Below are 18,256 nucleotides of genomic sequence, written 5' to 3'. Positions count from 1 at the left end.
CCCATCCAAACAGAGGACAAACTTAATTATGTTCAAAGAGATTTGCCTAACCTGTTCTTAACAATTATAGATTCTACAAGCTATTTAAGTATCCTTACCACTAGAAATCATTACCACGTGTCTAGTTTACATCCATCTTGTACAATTTAAGCCTAATTCTAATGTTTTGTCTTCAGGGGACACAGATACATGATTACTCATTTCCCCTCTGTGGCAGCCCTTAACACATTTTAAGAACGTTATTGTGTCTCAATGCTGAGGAAGTCTTAATTTGGACATTAATGTCTTTCAAATAGCATATATTTATGTCCAGTAAGTCCCTATAGGACCCCACTTTGCCACCAATCAAGGCTTACAAAACTGCCTGAACTGCAGAACACGGGTTACTTAAAACACGTTTGTAAGAAGGTAGCAGAACATTTTTCTGAAATGCTAAGCAAGATGATGGTATCTACAACAACTTGCCTCCAATTTTATCTGCAGTATCACAGTAGCATGTGCCCTCCACAATGTTTGGGAGGATGCTGGGAAAAGGGTAAGAATTTTTGCTTGAAGAAAGCTTTTGGTTGGCTTGCATGCCCAGTACAAATGCCGATTTTCATCTTTACATCTTGGCCCCAACAAGCACAGAAAATAAAAAATGCCCTTTATTCTCATACCTTTGCCATGCAGGCAAAACACAAGAGTAAATGCAACACTGTGTGTTGCTGTAATAAATACAGCAGTTTTGTTTACTGTTTAGTTCATTTGTTGTTGCTTTTTTTGCACCTTTATAAGAGCTTAATATTTTAGTAAAAGCATTAAATACAATTTCCCGACTCTTTGTTTCCAAAGCAGTTTCACACCAGTATAGTGTTCAAACAAACCAATGTATTATTAATCCAAGTAATAAAATACACAAAAGTATTCTGAAAGCTGTTGCAGGCATTACAGCTGCCTGTACATTAGTAATAGAGAATAAATACTCATAAAAATTATGATATTAGCTAAAATGCCAAAAGTGGAGTCTGGAAGTACATGTTAAATATTTGTCTACTGTCTTTACTCCTTGATGAACAAGTTTTACATAGCTTTTACATATAAGTTTTACACAGCTTTTCAACACAGATATGGTGAATGTTTAACCATTCCACTTCTTTATGTGGTCGGGAGGCCACTGAGCTTCTGAACAGGGATTGACAGACGTGGCTCGTGACTCACAGCAGAGCAGACAGGCACTGGTGACATCCTGGAACATGGACTGACACTCTTGCGGCTCTCAGTCCTGCTCTCTCACCCACTGGTTATGCTTCAGTTCTATTTCCTTCTCCTCCTTGACAATCATCAGCTTCGGGTCCAACCTCCATTCCCACAGCAGATCTGAACCTTCTCTCTGCCCCCCTCTCAGTGGCTGCCCTCATCCAGCAGAGACAGAACATCCTGTCAATGAAATTATGAAAAAATATCTTTTATTTTTATCCACAGAAGGAAAATGAACAATCTCTTCCTTTTTTTTTCCCCCTTTAGTATTCAACATCATGGCAAAGCCAAGTGGGTGTACTTGTATTCCAGCATTACATGCTGAACTGATAAAAATTCTTACTAGCTACACTGCCAGGTTAGAAGAGATTAGGACAATCAGACTAGCCCCTTGTCACCAATTTTGACTTTATACACCATTTCACAACTAGGAAGCCTTAGAGGAGGTTAATCTGCTGGATATCTAAGAGTGGGAGAGGAAATAAAACGCTGCCAAGTTATGGGTGTAATTCTGTCTTTGCATAGATAGAAATCATTCACTGTCTGCTGACTGAACAAAACCAAAGCAGCAGAGAGGGCATCAGTACAACGCACGCTGCCTTGCTGATTTCTCCCATATGCAAAACTCTCAAGCGTCACAGACCAAAAGAAGGGGGAAAGTTTATGCAAACTCTTAACAGCCTTCAGAATGGACCTGAACCATGAGATCACGTTGGAACCAGGAGGGATAAGATCAGCAAGGAACTTCCTCCCCTTATTCAGCCATTAGAATCTATAGCACAGGCCACCTAAGACAACGCTTGAATGTTATTAAGTGTTACTTCCCCCCAGCATTCTGGAGGGACGTTACAAAGATAGATGCACTTTCTGAAATATGCACTTCGGCAAAGTCTGTAATTTCATCTTTGAGTTCTTTTTATTAGGTACAAATGCCATAATCAAGGATTGTATTTAATTTTTTTTTTTTGCTGGGACTTCCTCTTGGATCACAGGTGCAATGAAGAGCAGAGAAACAAGATGGCTTCTGCCCTCAACTGATGTTAAAGACAAACTGTTGCAACGAACATCATCTATAAAAAATAAATTCATGTTTATAATGCAAAAACCCCTCACAGTTAATGTTGCCATTTCACTTTTCCCCAGTATGATGAAAGAGAGGGTGAATGCCTCTTACCTGGCTGAAGGTCCAGCTCCACCGATGTTTTCTCTCATCCTTGAACAGACTGCAAAGCAACTCCTAGTTCTTCTGGGTGCACAGCCTGCACACCGCTGTCTTCTGTATCAGAAGTTGTTCTATGGTGCAAGGAGCTCCTTCAGAGCTGTCACACGAGAAGCTGTTTTGCAGGACTGTGCATATATATGTAAGGCTTTGGTGAGCACCAAGCCAGGACTAGAGTTGCTGATCTTGCAGTGATCATAACTAGCAGGTCTTTACAGTGTTCTGTGCTTGGGAAAACTGTCCTCTTGGTGGCCGTCTCCACAGCTTCTGCATGATGTTTGCACACCAGTACGAACTATGCTTTCCCAGAAAATCTTGCTGCAGTCACATCTGAGCTTAACTAACATGCTCCACTGCCCACCTAATAAAACCCTTTGAGCAGTCTCTTCCAAGAGTTTTTGAGTGGAGTCACAAAGGAAGTGGAGTACGGAAGAAACACAGAACGAAGGGCAAAACCCCCATGTGAACATAAGCCAGCCAATATGTCATCATATGGGGTGGGGGAAAGGAGGAGAGAGAAGTTAGAGGTCCTAGGGACCTGCAGGATGATATAACAGCACTATCAAAATCCAAGCTTAACTACCCAGGCATTAAATACATCCTAACTGCAGAGTAAATACATCAAAGCCTGAAACAAAGTGAAAGGGCTTTGCCACACGTCCCAACCAGAGAAGCAAACCCCATCAAAGCACATATGACATAAGGCTACTCTGAGAAGACTGCAACTGAGTTTGGGCAGATAACAAGACAAGAAACAAGGATGAGCCCAAAGGTAGGCACACTGATACACATCCATGTACTCTCTGCAACTCACTACACTGTTTAGTTCATAATTAAGCCCATCACCCCCTTAACATCCCTCTTTTCCCCACAGCTCATAAATATTTACCCTGCCTCTATTTCACAGAAATTTTAATATAGTCCAGTATTTTTGTTAGATGTGCAATATTTTAATAAACAATCAAAATCAAACTATACCTATTAAAACACAGTAAGAAATTGATTTTGTGAAGCCCTCATGTTGCTTTAACTTTTTACAGCTAGTTTCTCATCAATCCAAAAAAATTTTGGATGATGAGTATGTGATACATCCATGTAAATCTGAGGTTTTGCTGTCAGTGAGCATGTAACAGACCAGCTCTAGGCAAAGGAGGATGCACATAAAATATACATCAGGTGCACATGTGCAGAAACACAATTTAAAAAGCCATGCATTCCTGGTTTTGCAAATGAGAACAGCAGCTCCCTTACAGTTAAAAGCACATTTCCACTTCAGATAATGGGCATTTTGCCACTGGCTTTGAGAGAACCAGGACCCTACTCCAGAGTTTAATCAAGATCTTACTGAAGTCAGCGGAAAAGTCTCACGAGAAAACAGTGGACTGCCACATCACTTTGCAGAGGTGCACTGTTCTTTATAATGTTAGCAACTCTTGAAATGAACATTTTGGCAAAAGTTGCTGATAACTAGCTCTGCTGCTTTTAGTACTGATGCAGTTACAGTCTCCCTTTTATTGCACTTTTCAGGACAATTTTACACCAGAGACTGTGTGTATGTGTGTGCGTGCGTGCGTGTGTGTGTGCCTGAGATAGATGGAAACCCTTTTTTAAGCATGGCACATGAAAAGATGCTATCTAAAATAAGACTTGAACAAAACTATTTCAGACACCAGTGCAAAAAGACACTTGTTTACCTTAACTTCAGCATGACTTCTCATGCAATTAATCATTCATATGGAATATCTGACACAGAGATAATATGCTACACACTGCCTTTATAAATAAGGGTTTATGTCAGACATAAGGACCTTCACAGCTGTCAAGCAGCAAGTGCAACACAAGTCACGTGGACTGCACAGCCATAGAGCAGATTAACATAAATATCTTTTCAGAGAAGAAGGAAAAATGTGAGAGTCATCCATTGTAAATGAGGAATTAAGCCCTGCTAGCCCATCCTTCCCCCACCTGAACACCTCCCACATCCTGGCAAACGGTCAACCACAAAATTAAATGAAACAATGATACTGTCTTCAGTGTAGAAAGCACTGAGGAAAAGAAACACCAATACCACCACTGCAGCACAGAAAATGAAATATCCTCACCTATCTTTCCACCATTCCAAGAGGACAGAACCCAAATGAAGTCATATACCACTTACTTTACTGAACTACATCTGCATCAACAAGCTGCAAACTGGAAGTGATGGCAATGATATGCTCCAACTTGCTGACTTCTCCACACTTGACAAACAAAACCAGACAAGGGCAATAGCATGATGTCAAGAGTGAGCTCAGTAAAATGCAGAGAGAACAATTTATTCGTTCATTGCAATCCTGTCTGCAAAAGCAGAATGCATGCGTCCTTCTGTGAGTTCCTTTTTTTTTCCCCAATGTCAGCGGTAGCTTACCATGCTCATCATGAGGCTTGAACGAGGCACCTAGACACATCCCTGAGCAAGGGAGATGGTATACAGCTGAATATGCTCCAGTGCACAACCCAGAAACCAAGAAGCTTATAAATCTTTTGACAACAGAGACAGTATACACCTCGTCAAGCCATAGTTTGAGGACTGCAAAAGCAGATAGTCTACAATCCATCTGCAGCACACACACGGGAATCTGTGCACATCTCTTCACTCCTAACACCTACCCATAACAGGACAGTCTGGCTGACAGAGGTAAATGGGACATGGGGAATGGATAGGAAAGACCATGACCATGATGTACAATCAGCACAGTGCAAGAAAAAGCACTTTTCCTTCAGTTTTTCTCTCTCACCCTACTTTGATAACATATTACCAAAAAGTCCCTTTTCCAGCCCTAAAACCTACCCTTTCAGTGCCTGTCATGTTAGCATGCTGACGGTATAATTAGGACTTACAGTAGTTCTGTACAAGAATTCTCTGCTGTGGGTGAAAAAGCTAGAAGAAATGTGCAAAGTTAATCCTTTTCTAATTACACCAGAAATCTGCATGCTAATGCGATATCATAATAATTAGGATTGCAAAGTAATTAAACTGTGTCAACGCCTGCAAGAGGGAGCAAAATTTGCACACTTGGAACGTGCTTTGACTGAAAGCGTTTTGAGTAGCCCCACCGAAGGACTGTACTGCTGATATTCTGCCAGTACCAAAAACATCACTGTAGACAAAGTCTGTGTCCTTTCTAACCACAGAAGCACAGAAAAGTAGGGTTGGCAAGGACCTCCTGACATCACTTAGCCTATCTGCTGCAAAGCAGGACTGACACTGCTTACATCATTCCTAGCAGACCGTAGTCTAATCTGTTCTTAATGGCCCCAAGTGGTGGAGACTCCACAACCTACCCAAGCAGTCCGAGATGTCTTCCTAGTATCTGACTTGACTCTTTCCTACTGCACTTTAAATCCGTTATTCTTTACCCTTTGGCACACACTGCAGTTTATTCCTCATATACCATTATTCATACACAATTATAAGCTACTACCGTGTCCCTCTGCCCCTGACTTTTCTTCTGCAGGCCAACCAAACCCATTCTTTCTTTAGAAGTGATGTTATCTAGATCTGTGATCGCTCCCACCACTCTTCCCTGAAATTCCTCCAACTGTTTATTCTTGAAGTGCAGTGCCCAAACTGGACACTGTGTTCCAGCTGAAATCCTTCCAACACCAGGACATGTCTTGCATGTTCTCCTGTTTAGTTACCCCAGTAAAACATTAGTATTTTCAAAACAGCTTGACATCAGTGACTAATGTTCAGACTATGATTCACAATAAGCTCCACATAGTTTTTCAAAGAACTACCAAAACTGTAAAACCGTCTTATAGTTATAAAGGTGTTCTTCCTGCCTAAGTATACTTCAGTGCACTTGGCTCAGTGACAACCCATCCTGCTTTTACTAGAACATTTCTTCAACCTGTCAGCCTAATTCTGAATTCTAGCCTTGTCTCCCAACGTTTTAGCAGCCCTTCCCATCTTCATGTCATCTAAAAATTCAACACTCATACTCTTGTTCCACCACTGAGGTCATTAATGACAATAATAATGAAAAACAGACCAACCCTTCCCACACTTCAGTATATCTTTCCATTAGAATGACGGACTATTGATAACTGCTACTTGGTATAGCAATCCAACCAGTTTTGCATAGACTCCATAGTGGTTTCACTGAAGACATGTTTCCCTTGGTTGTTTATGAAACTGTCATACACATTAATGTCGAAAACATTACTAGAAGTCAAGCTGTTTGGCCTCTGTTGTGCCTTCCCTAGCTACAAGACTTGCTCCTCAGTTGTAGAAAGACATTTTCAAGTTTTAAAAGTCACATTGGCTGTTACTGAACTCCTTGGTCTCCTTCAGGTGCTTACACATAATTTGTTTGTTCCAGTTTTTCAAAGAACAAAATAATTTACCTGTAATTCTCTTTTACCTCTTTATAGACATTAAGCTTTTTCTTTCCCACTCTTCCAGCACTTGACCTGTCTTCCCTGAGTTCTCAGAAGTAACTACAAATGCTTCTGAGACTGCTTTAACCAATTCCTTAAGCAACCTAGAATAAAGTTCATCAGGTACAGCTGATTTGAAAATATTAAATGTCTGAATACATTCTAACCTGTTCTTGCCCTTTTTTAGCTTGTGCTTTTACCCTCTGTCATAATACCATAAGTGTGTGTGAGGGTGCATCTAGTATGACCCAAATGCATCAGTGAGAGTAGTTCTGATCCCTGAGTTAAAATTTAATATAATTTCTTATCCTCAGGTCAAGCTATAGATTCCTTTAAATCATAAAGCACCTCATACCTTCGTTCATTGTCATCAAGATGAGCAAAGAGCACGTTCTTGGAGATGGCCTTTGCCAGAGCAGTCATAGTTTTATAGTCCTTTGGAATAACCTGTAGAGAAAAGAATGAAGGGTAATTATATGCCAGGTTGTATTTCTTCATAGATCTTGAAATCTATAGAAAATTCCACTACTCAAGATAATGGATGCAATTTGATTTCAAACACTGAGACAGGTTTAGTCTATAATATGAAGCCACTAAGAAAGTAATAAATTACAGTTTTGATAACATGAAGATAAGAATTTATGTTCTCAATATGACAACCAGAAAAGAAATATAAGATCCGGGATGAGTGGGGAGAAGGATATCCATAAAATACTGTAATTAGCAGGTACTGGCAGCTGTGTAGTCTCCTTTCAAATCTCTTGGACTGAGGAAAACATATTTCATATTCTTCTTCCCCCACAAACAATGTCAGAAGCAACCTACTTTTAAAACCAGGGAATGAGCAACATTTCTTTAGATAAAAGGTAAAAATGTGTTGATTACATCATACTTTTCAGTACTGGTTGTGGTATAAGGAACCAAGCTCCTGAGAGGCCCACCTGGGTCAAAATCCTGTGCCTTTGCTTTACGGCAAATGAGAAGGACTTGCATTTGAGAATGAAGAGGCATTTTTATTTGTTAATTGGAGAGATGGCAAAAGTCCTGTTGTACATGAAATTGCTCAAAATCTATGTTGAAATTCAGGAGTATGTTTTCATATTGGGTGAAGTTTTTTATAAGACTTTTGCAAGTTAGGCTTTCCATTTTGGCAAGCATTTTGGTAAGATATTAGTAAAGACACTGTATCTCTGTATTTGCCAAGCATCTTCTTCTGCCAGTCAGAGACTTTGTGATTACGAGAGACACAAGAAATTTTTAACAAGGTTATGACTTGTAAAAGATGTTCTTTGACTTTAGTAATGTGATTTTCCTTAATAGTTTCATTATAACAGGACAGAATCAAGCCTCGCAAAAGTTTTAAGTGTTAAATAAACCTTACTCCAATCTGAAAATGAACATATGTTTGCCTGTTTTAATTACTGTACAAAAAAGGTCTGATAATGGGCATTTATCTTTCACATTTTCTTATGATAGGAATAGTGTAACTGTCTTATTTAAGTTACTACATACGCTCGTGTAGGCAGTTTCCTTTCCTCATCCTGGAAAGGCAAGATACTACCCATCCAACCAGAAGGATGTCTCAAATGGGAAAACTGATGTAGAACCACTTCTCACAAAGAATTGATCTAGATTTATTTCAAGGTAAAATACTGCACTGTGAAGATCTCAAGTTAAACTCTGGCTTCAGACATCACTTATATTGAGTGCTGTAGTCGTTAGACTACTCAAGTCTAGAGAAGTGTATATGTATAAACTGCATATTTGTATCAGAGTGAAATGCAATTTAATTTATCTAAAAGTTTAAATTCCTCAATGTTAAATAAAATGAGCATTTGGCCAGTATCTTATTCTTGGTTTTTACCCTATCAAACAAACCCTGGATTGAATCGCAGTCCTGAACCCTTGCTCTATTAAGAATAACCTAGCTGTTCAGCTTACTGCTGACAAGCCGAAAGGGTAGATAATCAAACCACTAAGACATTCAACTCCAACCTTTCTGGCTGATTATGGAATAGTGTAGACAAGTCTTTCCCAGTCTAAATCTGCAGCAATGAAAGCCACAAGGCAGAGACCAAAGTGGGTCTGTTGGGGCAGCGACACAGAAAACACAAGAGAGATTCTTTAGGGCTCACAGTAACCAGGCATCTGACCAAAATCAAATGTCAGGAAGAATCACTTGACCATTTCTTACATCACTCTTCCAAGTAATCATTGAATGTTCTCTTCAAGCCGATAACCCTCTTTACAGCAAGATTCTTATTCTGTTAGTTGTTAACTACATGTCATGTCAGATGTGTTGACAAATATTGCTTTCTCTAGTTTCAGGAATGAAGCAATAAAATAATCCTCTGCAGAGATCTTCCTTTGTGCTCCTCAGAATGGAGCCATGCCATGCGCTTGCTCAAATCACAAAGTGAAATCTCCTTTGATTTTCTCTCTAGTGACATAACTCATTGCACTGCCTTGAGCACTACTCATCCTATAGCTCACCCGTTCAAGGGATCCTTCAAATCGGCTTATGACCCAGATGTGTTTCTATCCAATACCTGAATTCAAGCCAGCGGTTCTTCCTGGCTACTATCTAAAATTCCATCTGTTTGCAATAGTCTAACACAACCCTTGCCTTGCTTTTTACACTTTTAAATTAGTTTCATAATTTGTCCTTTCAGTGTCTCCCTTTGTTTCTGTATTCTAGAAATCTCTGTCACAAACACACATCCACGGGATTCACCATGGGATTCATTTGCTGATGGCAGAAGACAGAGCACTGACACAAACCTTCCCAGTGCTAGTTCTATATTCCTTGCAGCATCTGTAGCCTGACAAGAAACCATCCCCTAAATTATTATTATTTAAGATCAGTCAGTTCCTAGGAAATTAAAATCATAACAGCCCTAGTCACAGAACACACAGAATATGATCTGTATTGTTTCTTCTGGTTCTTGCCTACCCATGCTACTGTCAGGGCTTATTGGCATCACTGTTGAAAAAGGAAGAAAACAAAGTTAACTTCAGGTTCCATTATAAACATAAAAGAATTACTCAAGGGTGTGGAAAGGAATATTTCCTTTGATTTACAGAAGAGTCAGATGCAGCCCATATTCAGCAGAGACAAATGTGATCTCTTCATGGAAGTTTTTAAGGGGGATATTGCAAACTGCCCAGAAAGAAAAGTGTTTGCATACTTGCAAGCATTATTTAACTGCCACAAGAATACTCCTCCATACTTGTTTTTAGGATGAAAAGCTCTCCTAATTCTTTGTTTCTTGGGACAGAAATCCCCAGAGCAGCCAGTGAACTTGTATCATAAGTGGATGACAAAAGCACATCTGACTGCAAAGGCAAAAAGTATTCTGCCAAAAAACAGTGGCTGACAAAATGTATTCCCATAAAGAAAAAGCTCTTTGGGTTAAAGCTACTCCAGGCATGCACAAAAGCACATTACTAGCATCTGTCAGCCTTATGAAATGCATTTTTAGCCTAGCTCCCTAAACAAACATGACATACGCTATTGTAATGTCTGTCTTCTAATAACCTTTGACAGCTTTGGCCAGTTTCAAAAAAAGATTTGCAGAGTTATTAAGAGATATTAAGGATATAACATAAGCTAGATATTTTTGTGAAAAAGGCAGTTAAAAAAAGAGAAGCCCAAATTAGTGCTCCTACTGAAGAAATTACCTAATTTGGGATTGGCATTTCTTCAAAGACAGCAGTCACATAAAATTGCCCAAGTATGGTCAACAGACTTCCGAAAACCCATGGGTTACATGGTACCCAATCAACATGGGAACCATGTGCCTGAATGGTCTAGGGAACTTAAATGACCTAGGTTAGAAGAAAATGTGAGCTAGAAGTGACTTTTGGGGGAAAAAAAAGCAGGAAATGCAGCAATAGAAAAGGCTGCTTTCCAAAACTGTGAGGTTCTGACAAAACTCAGAAGCTGCCGGAGTCTGTGAATATCAAGAAAATGGCTGAGAATTACCGACCCTGTTAGAGGGGGAAACAAATTAGCAGCACATCTCAAAAAGGAAAGAATAGAGAATGCTGAAGCCACATTGATGGGGAAAGTACTTAGCCAAGGAGGCAGCAAAAGAACTTGAGTGTGAAGAAGATGGTCAAGCCATGCGTATGCCGGCATGAGGAGACCATCCTACAGGCTGACCCATGAGTCCAAATTATGAGCAAAATATGAGTCACTCGATTGTCCTGTACATCTCAGAATCAGATAGACGGTAACGCATTACCTTTCTGACGTAAGAAACAGCATCTTCCTCAGTGTACACTTCTGCACTGACCCCCCCTCTCCTGCGTCGGGCTTTTACCACTGGGTTGGGAGGAGGAGGGGAAATCTCATCGTCATGAGAATCAGACTGGGAACTGGATTTCTGCCGAGCCAGTATTTGTTTGCATTCTTCCTGCAAGGCAAAAAGAGACAATGACACATCTCTAACCCATGTAGCTAACTTGCTGGATATACTCAATTCACTCTCTTGTACGACTATCAGCAACCCCTTCACTTCTACATTTGGGTGACTGTCAATTTACACATGTGTACTGCTGAAAGAAAATAAAAAATTTTATGCGAGCAGCATGAAGGACTGACGCTAACTACAATGTGTACAGGTATCATCACTCCAATACTTGACCTGTTCAACTCTTTCCCACATGTAATGGAAACCAACGTATTATAAACTGCAGACATATCTTTGCAGCTACTCCTGGCTGAGAAAGCAACAGAACAAGCCTCTTTTGCTTACTCTCCCAACATCACAGCTGTTATTTTCTCAGTTGGCTTATCTTTGTCTGTTGTACAGAGAACATCCCAGAAGACACACATCAATATATTAGATAGGTTTCTTCATCTTGCTCTGCTTTGCAGGCTTACTATCACCAGAAGAACAAAGATGCTCTCTACTCCAGAATTTCTGCCATATAACAGATTTACAATCAATGGGATTACTTCCAAGCAAATAAGATCCAAGGTAGGCTCCAGAGCACTATGAAAAATGATGGCTGGCCTAGCACCAGCTGGCCAATAGGGAGGTTATTCTCCAAATTTCATGCTTATGGAACGGAGAATAAAATACAAAGGGGAATCCCTGAAGAGATAGTAACAAAAGCAGGAGACAGTATAGAAAACCTTCAAGAAAGGATGTCAAAGTTGCAAGACTGTCAATTTATACACTGAATTATTTGACTTCTAAAGAATTGAGACAAACAAGATTACCCATAATTATAATATTTTCCCAGAGCCCCATCGCCTATTCTTCAGCTTCCTGGGATTCAAGGGAAAGCACACAGGAGTAAAATTCCCTTTGCATCATCCATGTCTACCAGCCAAAGGACCGGGGGCATGTCTGCTCATTCCCAGCCCACCACCTCCCGTGGTACCACCTCAGTCTGGCATCCTGCTCACAACACACTACATTGCCTTTGCTACTTCTTCAGTCCCTTCTTAGCTGGTTCCTTCTAGTCTCCGCTGACCCTGCCTAAGGCAGGGGAGAACTGGAGATGGGATGGACCACGTCCTGTCCTCAGCTTGTCTGATACAGGAAACTGAAGGGCACGTGCAGGAGAGACATGAGCACTGTAAGGAGGCAAGCTGCCTGGTGCAGCAGTAGTCCAGTAGTTTTATTTGCTGTCATCTATTATATTGCCGTAGGCACAACCCGCCCCCTGATAGTCTCAGGGTTATGTTGATCGACGCAGACGTAGCCAGCTATCACCCAACGACTCCCTGAACAACTCCAGTATTTCTGAGACAATTCAGTTCAGTGGCGTTGCAGGCTACCCAAAACAAAATGCAGTAATGCTGAGGTCCCTGCGCACCCCGTAAAACCAACGTTCCTTTGACGGGGATGCCAGAACCTGGCCTCTGTCTTACACAGTTAATTTCCAATGAGGCTTTCCAATCAGAGCTAATACATGGAGTCGGCGGAGGAGGGAGGATCTGGGAGCACCAGCACCAGACATGTGGCGGATTACCAACATAGCCAGTTGGTCTCATTGACAGAGGAAATGAGTTATAGTTAACTCATCAGGTATGACACCAGAAAAGAGCGGTACACAAAACTGGCACAAGTTCACAATTTTTAAGCTTGCAAGAAAAACAGATGATTAATATATGTTTTGCCATTGATGTTTACAAATGTCTGACAAATCCAGTCATGCCACTTGTCTTTTCTGGTCTTATTCCAGTTTCTTTCCTCACCACCACTGACATTGCCCCTCTCATTAACCTAAGGAGCCTTTGACACCAATCTTTGATGTATTATTGCTACTTGAAATAACTAACTAAATAGTATTTCCCATGCTGCATAATTCAAACTAACAAGTCACATATTCTTGTTTTGATTAAGGGACTACTGAAATATTTAAGAGACAAGCACAGAGATAAAATGTAGAGGGCTGGCTAAAGATCTGACTTTTCAAGGCCCTGACCTGCCTCAGAAAGTGCCAAGTTCTTTCTGAGATCAATATTTTTTTAAAATTGGGATTACAGGACTGCAATTCCTGGGCCATAACACAGTTGAGCTAGGTGCTGTAACCAAAAAACAGAAAAAAAACTATTTCAGATATATTAAATCCTCACTGGAACTTTTTCATTTTCAATTCAAATTTCAAATAGCAGCACTGGATATGTAAAAAATGACTCAGCTAGATTTTCCTATCATGTAAGAACTGCAAGTCCTATTTAAGCATTCTCATCAACTTCTTCCCTACTCCTCTCTAACTGTCTCTAGCTTCCTTAACTACAATTATGCACTTGTAGAAACACATATATTTAAAATACAAGTATGTGTGCTACATATTATCATTATATTTAATATCTAGTCATCAAAACCAAACCTATGACGGAAGAATTTCAAATAATATTACTGGCTATTGCAGCTTATGTATCTCTTTGATAGTGCTAACATTCTCTGTTTATATTAAATGAACACAACCAAATGCATCTTCTTCATAAGCTTAACTGAAAGGTAATGAAGACCTTTCTGGACAGTAAGCAGCTGAAAGCATACTAAAAGGTAACTACAACAAGCAGGCAGTCAGGTAACTATTTAATGGTATGCAGCACTTAGTTCCTTTTATACAGAGCATATTTACTTATAGAGAAGAGTAGTAGTTTGCCCCATTTGAATATCAAATACACACTTCTTTTTCAGTACACATTGTATAAAAGGCACTTCCAAGGAATTAATAAATAATATCTCCTCTGCCCCAGCACAGATTTATACATGAAAGAAAGCTCAGTGAGATAAAATTAATATCACAAAGCATGCTCTTAAACCCGAATACCTTTTAAAGCCAAAAAGATATTAAAGTATTATAAAAGTGAGTTACCATATGATTCATTTTAAAAGGAAGTCTCTTCGCTACAAACTCCTTTTATATAAACAGCAGATAGTTGACTGGCTGGCTTTTCCATATGCCGCTATTTGTAGTCTAGGTAGGATTTCCATTACTGAACTAAAGAGTGCCTTTTGAAAATAAAAGCGTACACTCTGTCCTGGGTTAAGCTTTCAAAAAGCCTTCTTCCATATATCCTGGGTTAAAACTGCACAAATACAGCAAATATTTTAAAGGAGGAATGGACTCTCTGAAGAATAGTTCTTCAAACACTGATCTTCAGACACAGCTTGATGTGAATGCTTGTGCAGAACTCACTTTCAAGTAAACACCTCACCATCTTTTGTTGTCATGACAACAAGCGATCTCACTCTCTGTTCGGATGGCACAGATAATTCACAATCATATTGCTCAATTATGTCCACCTTAAAATGAGAAAACACATGGAAGACACAACTGCAAAACAGTGTAATTGCCTCCCAGCAAGCCTCAGTGAGCATCTTGGTCTTCCCTTCACACCAGTATCTGCACTGGCTTCAGCGGAGATCCTCCTGACTTGTAGGACATGTAGGGTCTGATCCAGTTATCCGTAGTCCAGTGCCATTGTGGGTGACCTTGCTCAGGTTTCAGCTGCCAGCTGAGGAGGACATGAGTCTCATGCTGTCCTGTGTCACATCTACCAGCCCCAGTGGACACCACGCATAATTTAGGGAGTCTTAAATGGCAGCAGGGGACCACGTGTGCACCACTGACTGAAGCCTCCAGCGTCACTGCCACAGTCCAATGCAACGATACATTAACACACCTCAAATCTACAAATCAACATTGCTGTGTGACAATAACACCCTATTTCATATATACATAATCTAATCCTCCTTCTATTCAAACCATGTTGCAAGTGACCAAAAACCTAGCTAAAGTTGTGAACAAAAGTCTTTCCTGGGATTTCTGGGGGAGATGGATGGTGAAACTGGAATACCACTACTGACTCCAATAATAATAACCTGGAAAGGAAAGAAAATATACTATCGTTGCCTCAAATTAAAAGAAAGAAGAACTAATAAATACACCTGCAGTGACCCATTTATCTTTTGAATGTTCACCTTCAGCTAAGACATTTGTGCTACAAGAAGCTGAAGTATAAAACACAGGAATTTAGCAGGCTGTCCTCTGTGTATGGGGTCATCACCTTTCCCGATTAATGTTTCCACAAGTTTTTAATGAGTTTAAACACTGCAAGTGAAGCGGCCACAATGCCAAGACAGTTTTTAGTTTCAGCTTTCCTTTCAGACCGCTGCTGAAGAGCACACACGCTTCCTGACCCAGAAGCTTTCTCCTCTATCAGCCGGAGCATTTCCAAACAGAAATTCGTTTCCAGTAGTTCCTCTCCAGGTCTCTCCTTTCAGGCTTTGTCACCGCCTGGAAACTCAGATGTTTCAGCTGAAGGAAGGACAGCACCTAAGGAGGCTCCAAATCACTGTGCAGCTTTACAACATCCCAAGGAGACTTCTAAAAGCAAGTCAGCCGTTCGGTATCACTGCTTACTATCTCTGCTCTGCCTCCTACAATTTATTCATTGCATTCAAAAGCAACAACACAAAGTACACTCTAAATGAAATATTTTTTCTTTTTTTTTTTTTTCCTCAAGCGCACTCATAAAGTTTTCTGACTGACAGACCTGGAATCTGCTTTCTATTTATCCACAGAAAATGTGCAGGACAGTTCCTGCACATGTAACTAATCTCTCTTTGCACTGGAATTGACCCAGAGGAGATGCTCTCAATACAGGAAGGATTCTAACACCGCCCCAACACTCCTGGAGGCTGACATGATGATTTATAGCAACTAATGAAGGCCAAAGGCAAAGCACTCCGCTTTGTTGGAAGCACAGGGCTGACTGATGCCATCATTGAAAGCGGGAGAAATTTGGGAGGTCTTAATGTCCTTTCCAGTCTTGTCTTTTGTCATGATGGACAACTCTATCTTTATGATCGTTCAGCCTTGTAATCGGAGACTTTTCACACAATCCCAACTATTGTTCCACTGCATTCCCGATGTGAAATGCCACCTTTTCTTCTACAGCATCACTAAGAAATATCTTTAACATCCACCCCTCCTACTAACATATTTATCCACCCCATAGTTATCCACCACTTCAATTACTACTACTGCATCCTCAGTGGCCTCTCTGCATATCAGTTCATTCCCAATTCCCAATCTAGGCAAAATTCTCCTGCCAAAAATCTGCCTACTCTTCTGTCGCTCTGACTGCATCACTCGCCTTCTTGAGTCCCTTTACTGGCATCCTTTTACCTCCTGCAACATGTTAACACTTCTTGTCTTCCCCTCCGGTGTCTTGCAGTACCTCAACTCATCACCACCTCTTCCCTACTTTCTTACATACGCCTCACAGTAAAGTAAGAGAGGTTATGTTACAAAACACAGACCATATCTGTGATACTTGAAAGCTTATATAATCAAAGAGAACTGTAGCCAACACTTCTGATTTTTAAAATCCAGCCAAATAGCAATGTATGCACACATACCTTGTATAAGAAACATGCCCACAGAAAAGCTCTATTTCTACTAGACAAATATAATTTAAACTAAAATGCTAAATATTATGCCATATTTTTCAGCAGCAACCCCAAGTCACTCTGAAGTTTTTAATCACTGGATATGTAATGCCAAAGCTGCTTATTTATTTTTTATTCCAGCCTTCTAACACAGCAGACCCTTAATCCAAGAGAAATGTCACCAATCTCAGTGAGGTTTACATGTAAGAGGCAGAAATGGACCATTAGAGCATAGGAAGAGATAGTTGATAATTGAGGTTATCAACAAAGAGGGAATCATAAATGCTAGCATGCCCTTTTGCTCCTTAAAATACTTCTGTTGTGTAGGTCCACTTAACATTTAGAAGCATACTGATGCCCTTAGAACAAATGTGCTGTTGACAGCAAGGACGGTTATTCAAAATCTTGTGTCCCCTCAGTCATTTCAGAGTGGAAACTGTCTCTAAAACATTTCTACATTTTCTACTCTTCAATAAAATTCTACTCAATTAATTCTCTCTCCTAAGAAATTATCTGATGTTAATATAAATATGAAAATATGTGTGCTGGGCTGCCCACCTTAAATATACACTCAGCTTTTTTTCCTCTCTTTTATCCTCCTCCCTCCCACACACATTTCATTTCTGAAACCCAAAACAACTTCCGTGTGCTATGAGTGCCTTCATTGGTACAGGGGTATTGAGGCTAGGATAGCAACTTGAACTGCGTGCTCCGGCAAGAATCCATGTGTCCCCCTTAACCCTTCAGTGGGATGCTCACAACTCATGAAGTATTTTTTCCTTCACAATTTGCCAATAAATCCAAACTAAAATAATTATGGACATGTTTTTATTTCAAGTTTCCCATAGCTCACTTTCTCAGTTCCCTAGCATCTTGCCCAGGGGGTGATGGAGCTGGCGGGCTGAGCTCCCGGGAGCTGCAGAACCTCAACAGCTTGAGCTAACAAAGCTGTCAGGGTACAGCTCCAACACAGGCTGCCAAGCAGGCAACCACAGAGGCGCAGACCTCAGCAGAGCACACTGGAAAGCAGTTAATTCCCCTGCCTATAAGCATTTCAAAATCTAAGGTCCTTTTCTTAATTGAAACAAAGTCAAATCTCAAATAATCTCAAATCTGCTATGAAAACTGCAGTTCTCCACCCAGTCTTACTGGTGTCCAGTCAGACAGTCTCAACCCCCATCTTACGTGCCTAATTAAAATGAATTCATGCAGCATTAAAAAGGTATTTAAAAATAAGGAGTCACCTTTTTCTGCATTTAGGAGAATATTAATGAGGAACTACTTGAAAACTAACTGAAAAACAAGAGCAAAACCAAAATTCATCCTCATATTGGAAATCTGGTTTGATTTGTATCATTTTTTACACAGTCTTTCTCCTTGCTATCATTCCTATTCGGCATGCCCCTCAGTTTAAAATAATCACTGTGGGAAGACAGAAAAGGCTTAA

General features: G+C 40.2%; 1 protein-coding gene across 1 annotated transcript in view; it reads right to left on the bottom strand.

The window, feature by feature from the left end:
- Positions 1-18,256, bottom strand: part of PRKAR1B (protein kinase cAMP-dependent type I regulatory subunit beta) — a 101,279-nt gene that overhangs the window by 76,147 nt on the left and 6,876 nt on the right. The window contains exons 3-4 of the mRNA XM_050906039.1: positions 11,128-11,298; positions 7,236-7,327 (exon numbers count right to left, since the gene is read on the bottom strand). Coding sequence (XP_050761996.1) covers positions 7,236-7,327; positions 11,128-11,298 — 263 coding nt within the window. The remainder of the gene's footprint in view (positions 1-7,235; positions 7,328-11,127; positions 11,299-18,256) is intronic.

Source organism: Gymnogyps californianus, chromosome 15, assembly GCF_018139145.2.
Source record: "Gymnogyps californianus isolate 813 chromosome 15, ASM1813914v2, whole genome shotgun sequence".
Lineage (NCBI taxonomy): Eukaryota > Metazoa > Chordata > Aves > Accipitriformes > Cathartidae > Gymnogyps > Gymnogyps californianus.
The sequence above is the reverse complement of the archived record's forward strand: the minus strand, read 5'-3'. Positions and strand labels throughout refer to the sequence as shown.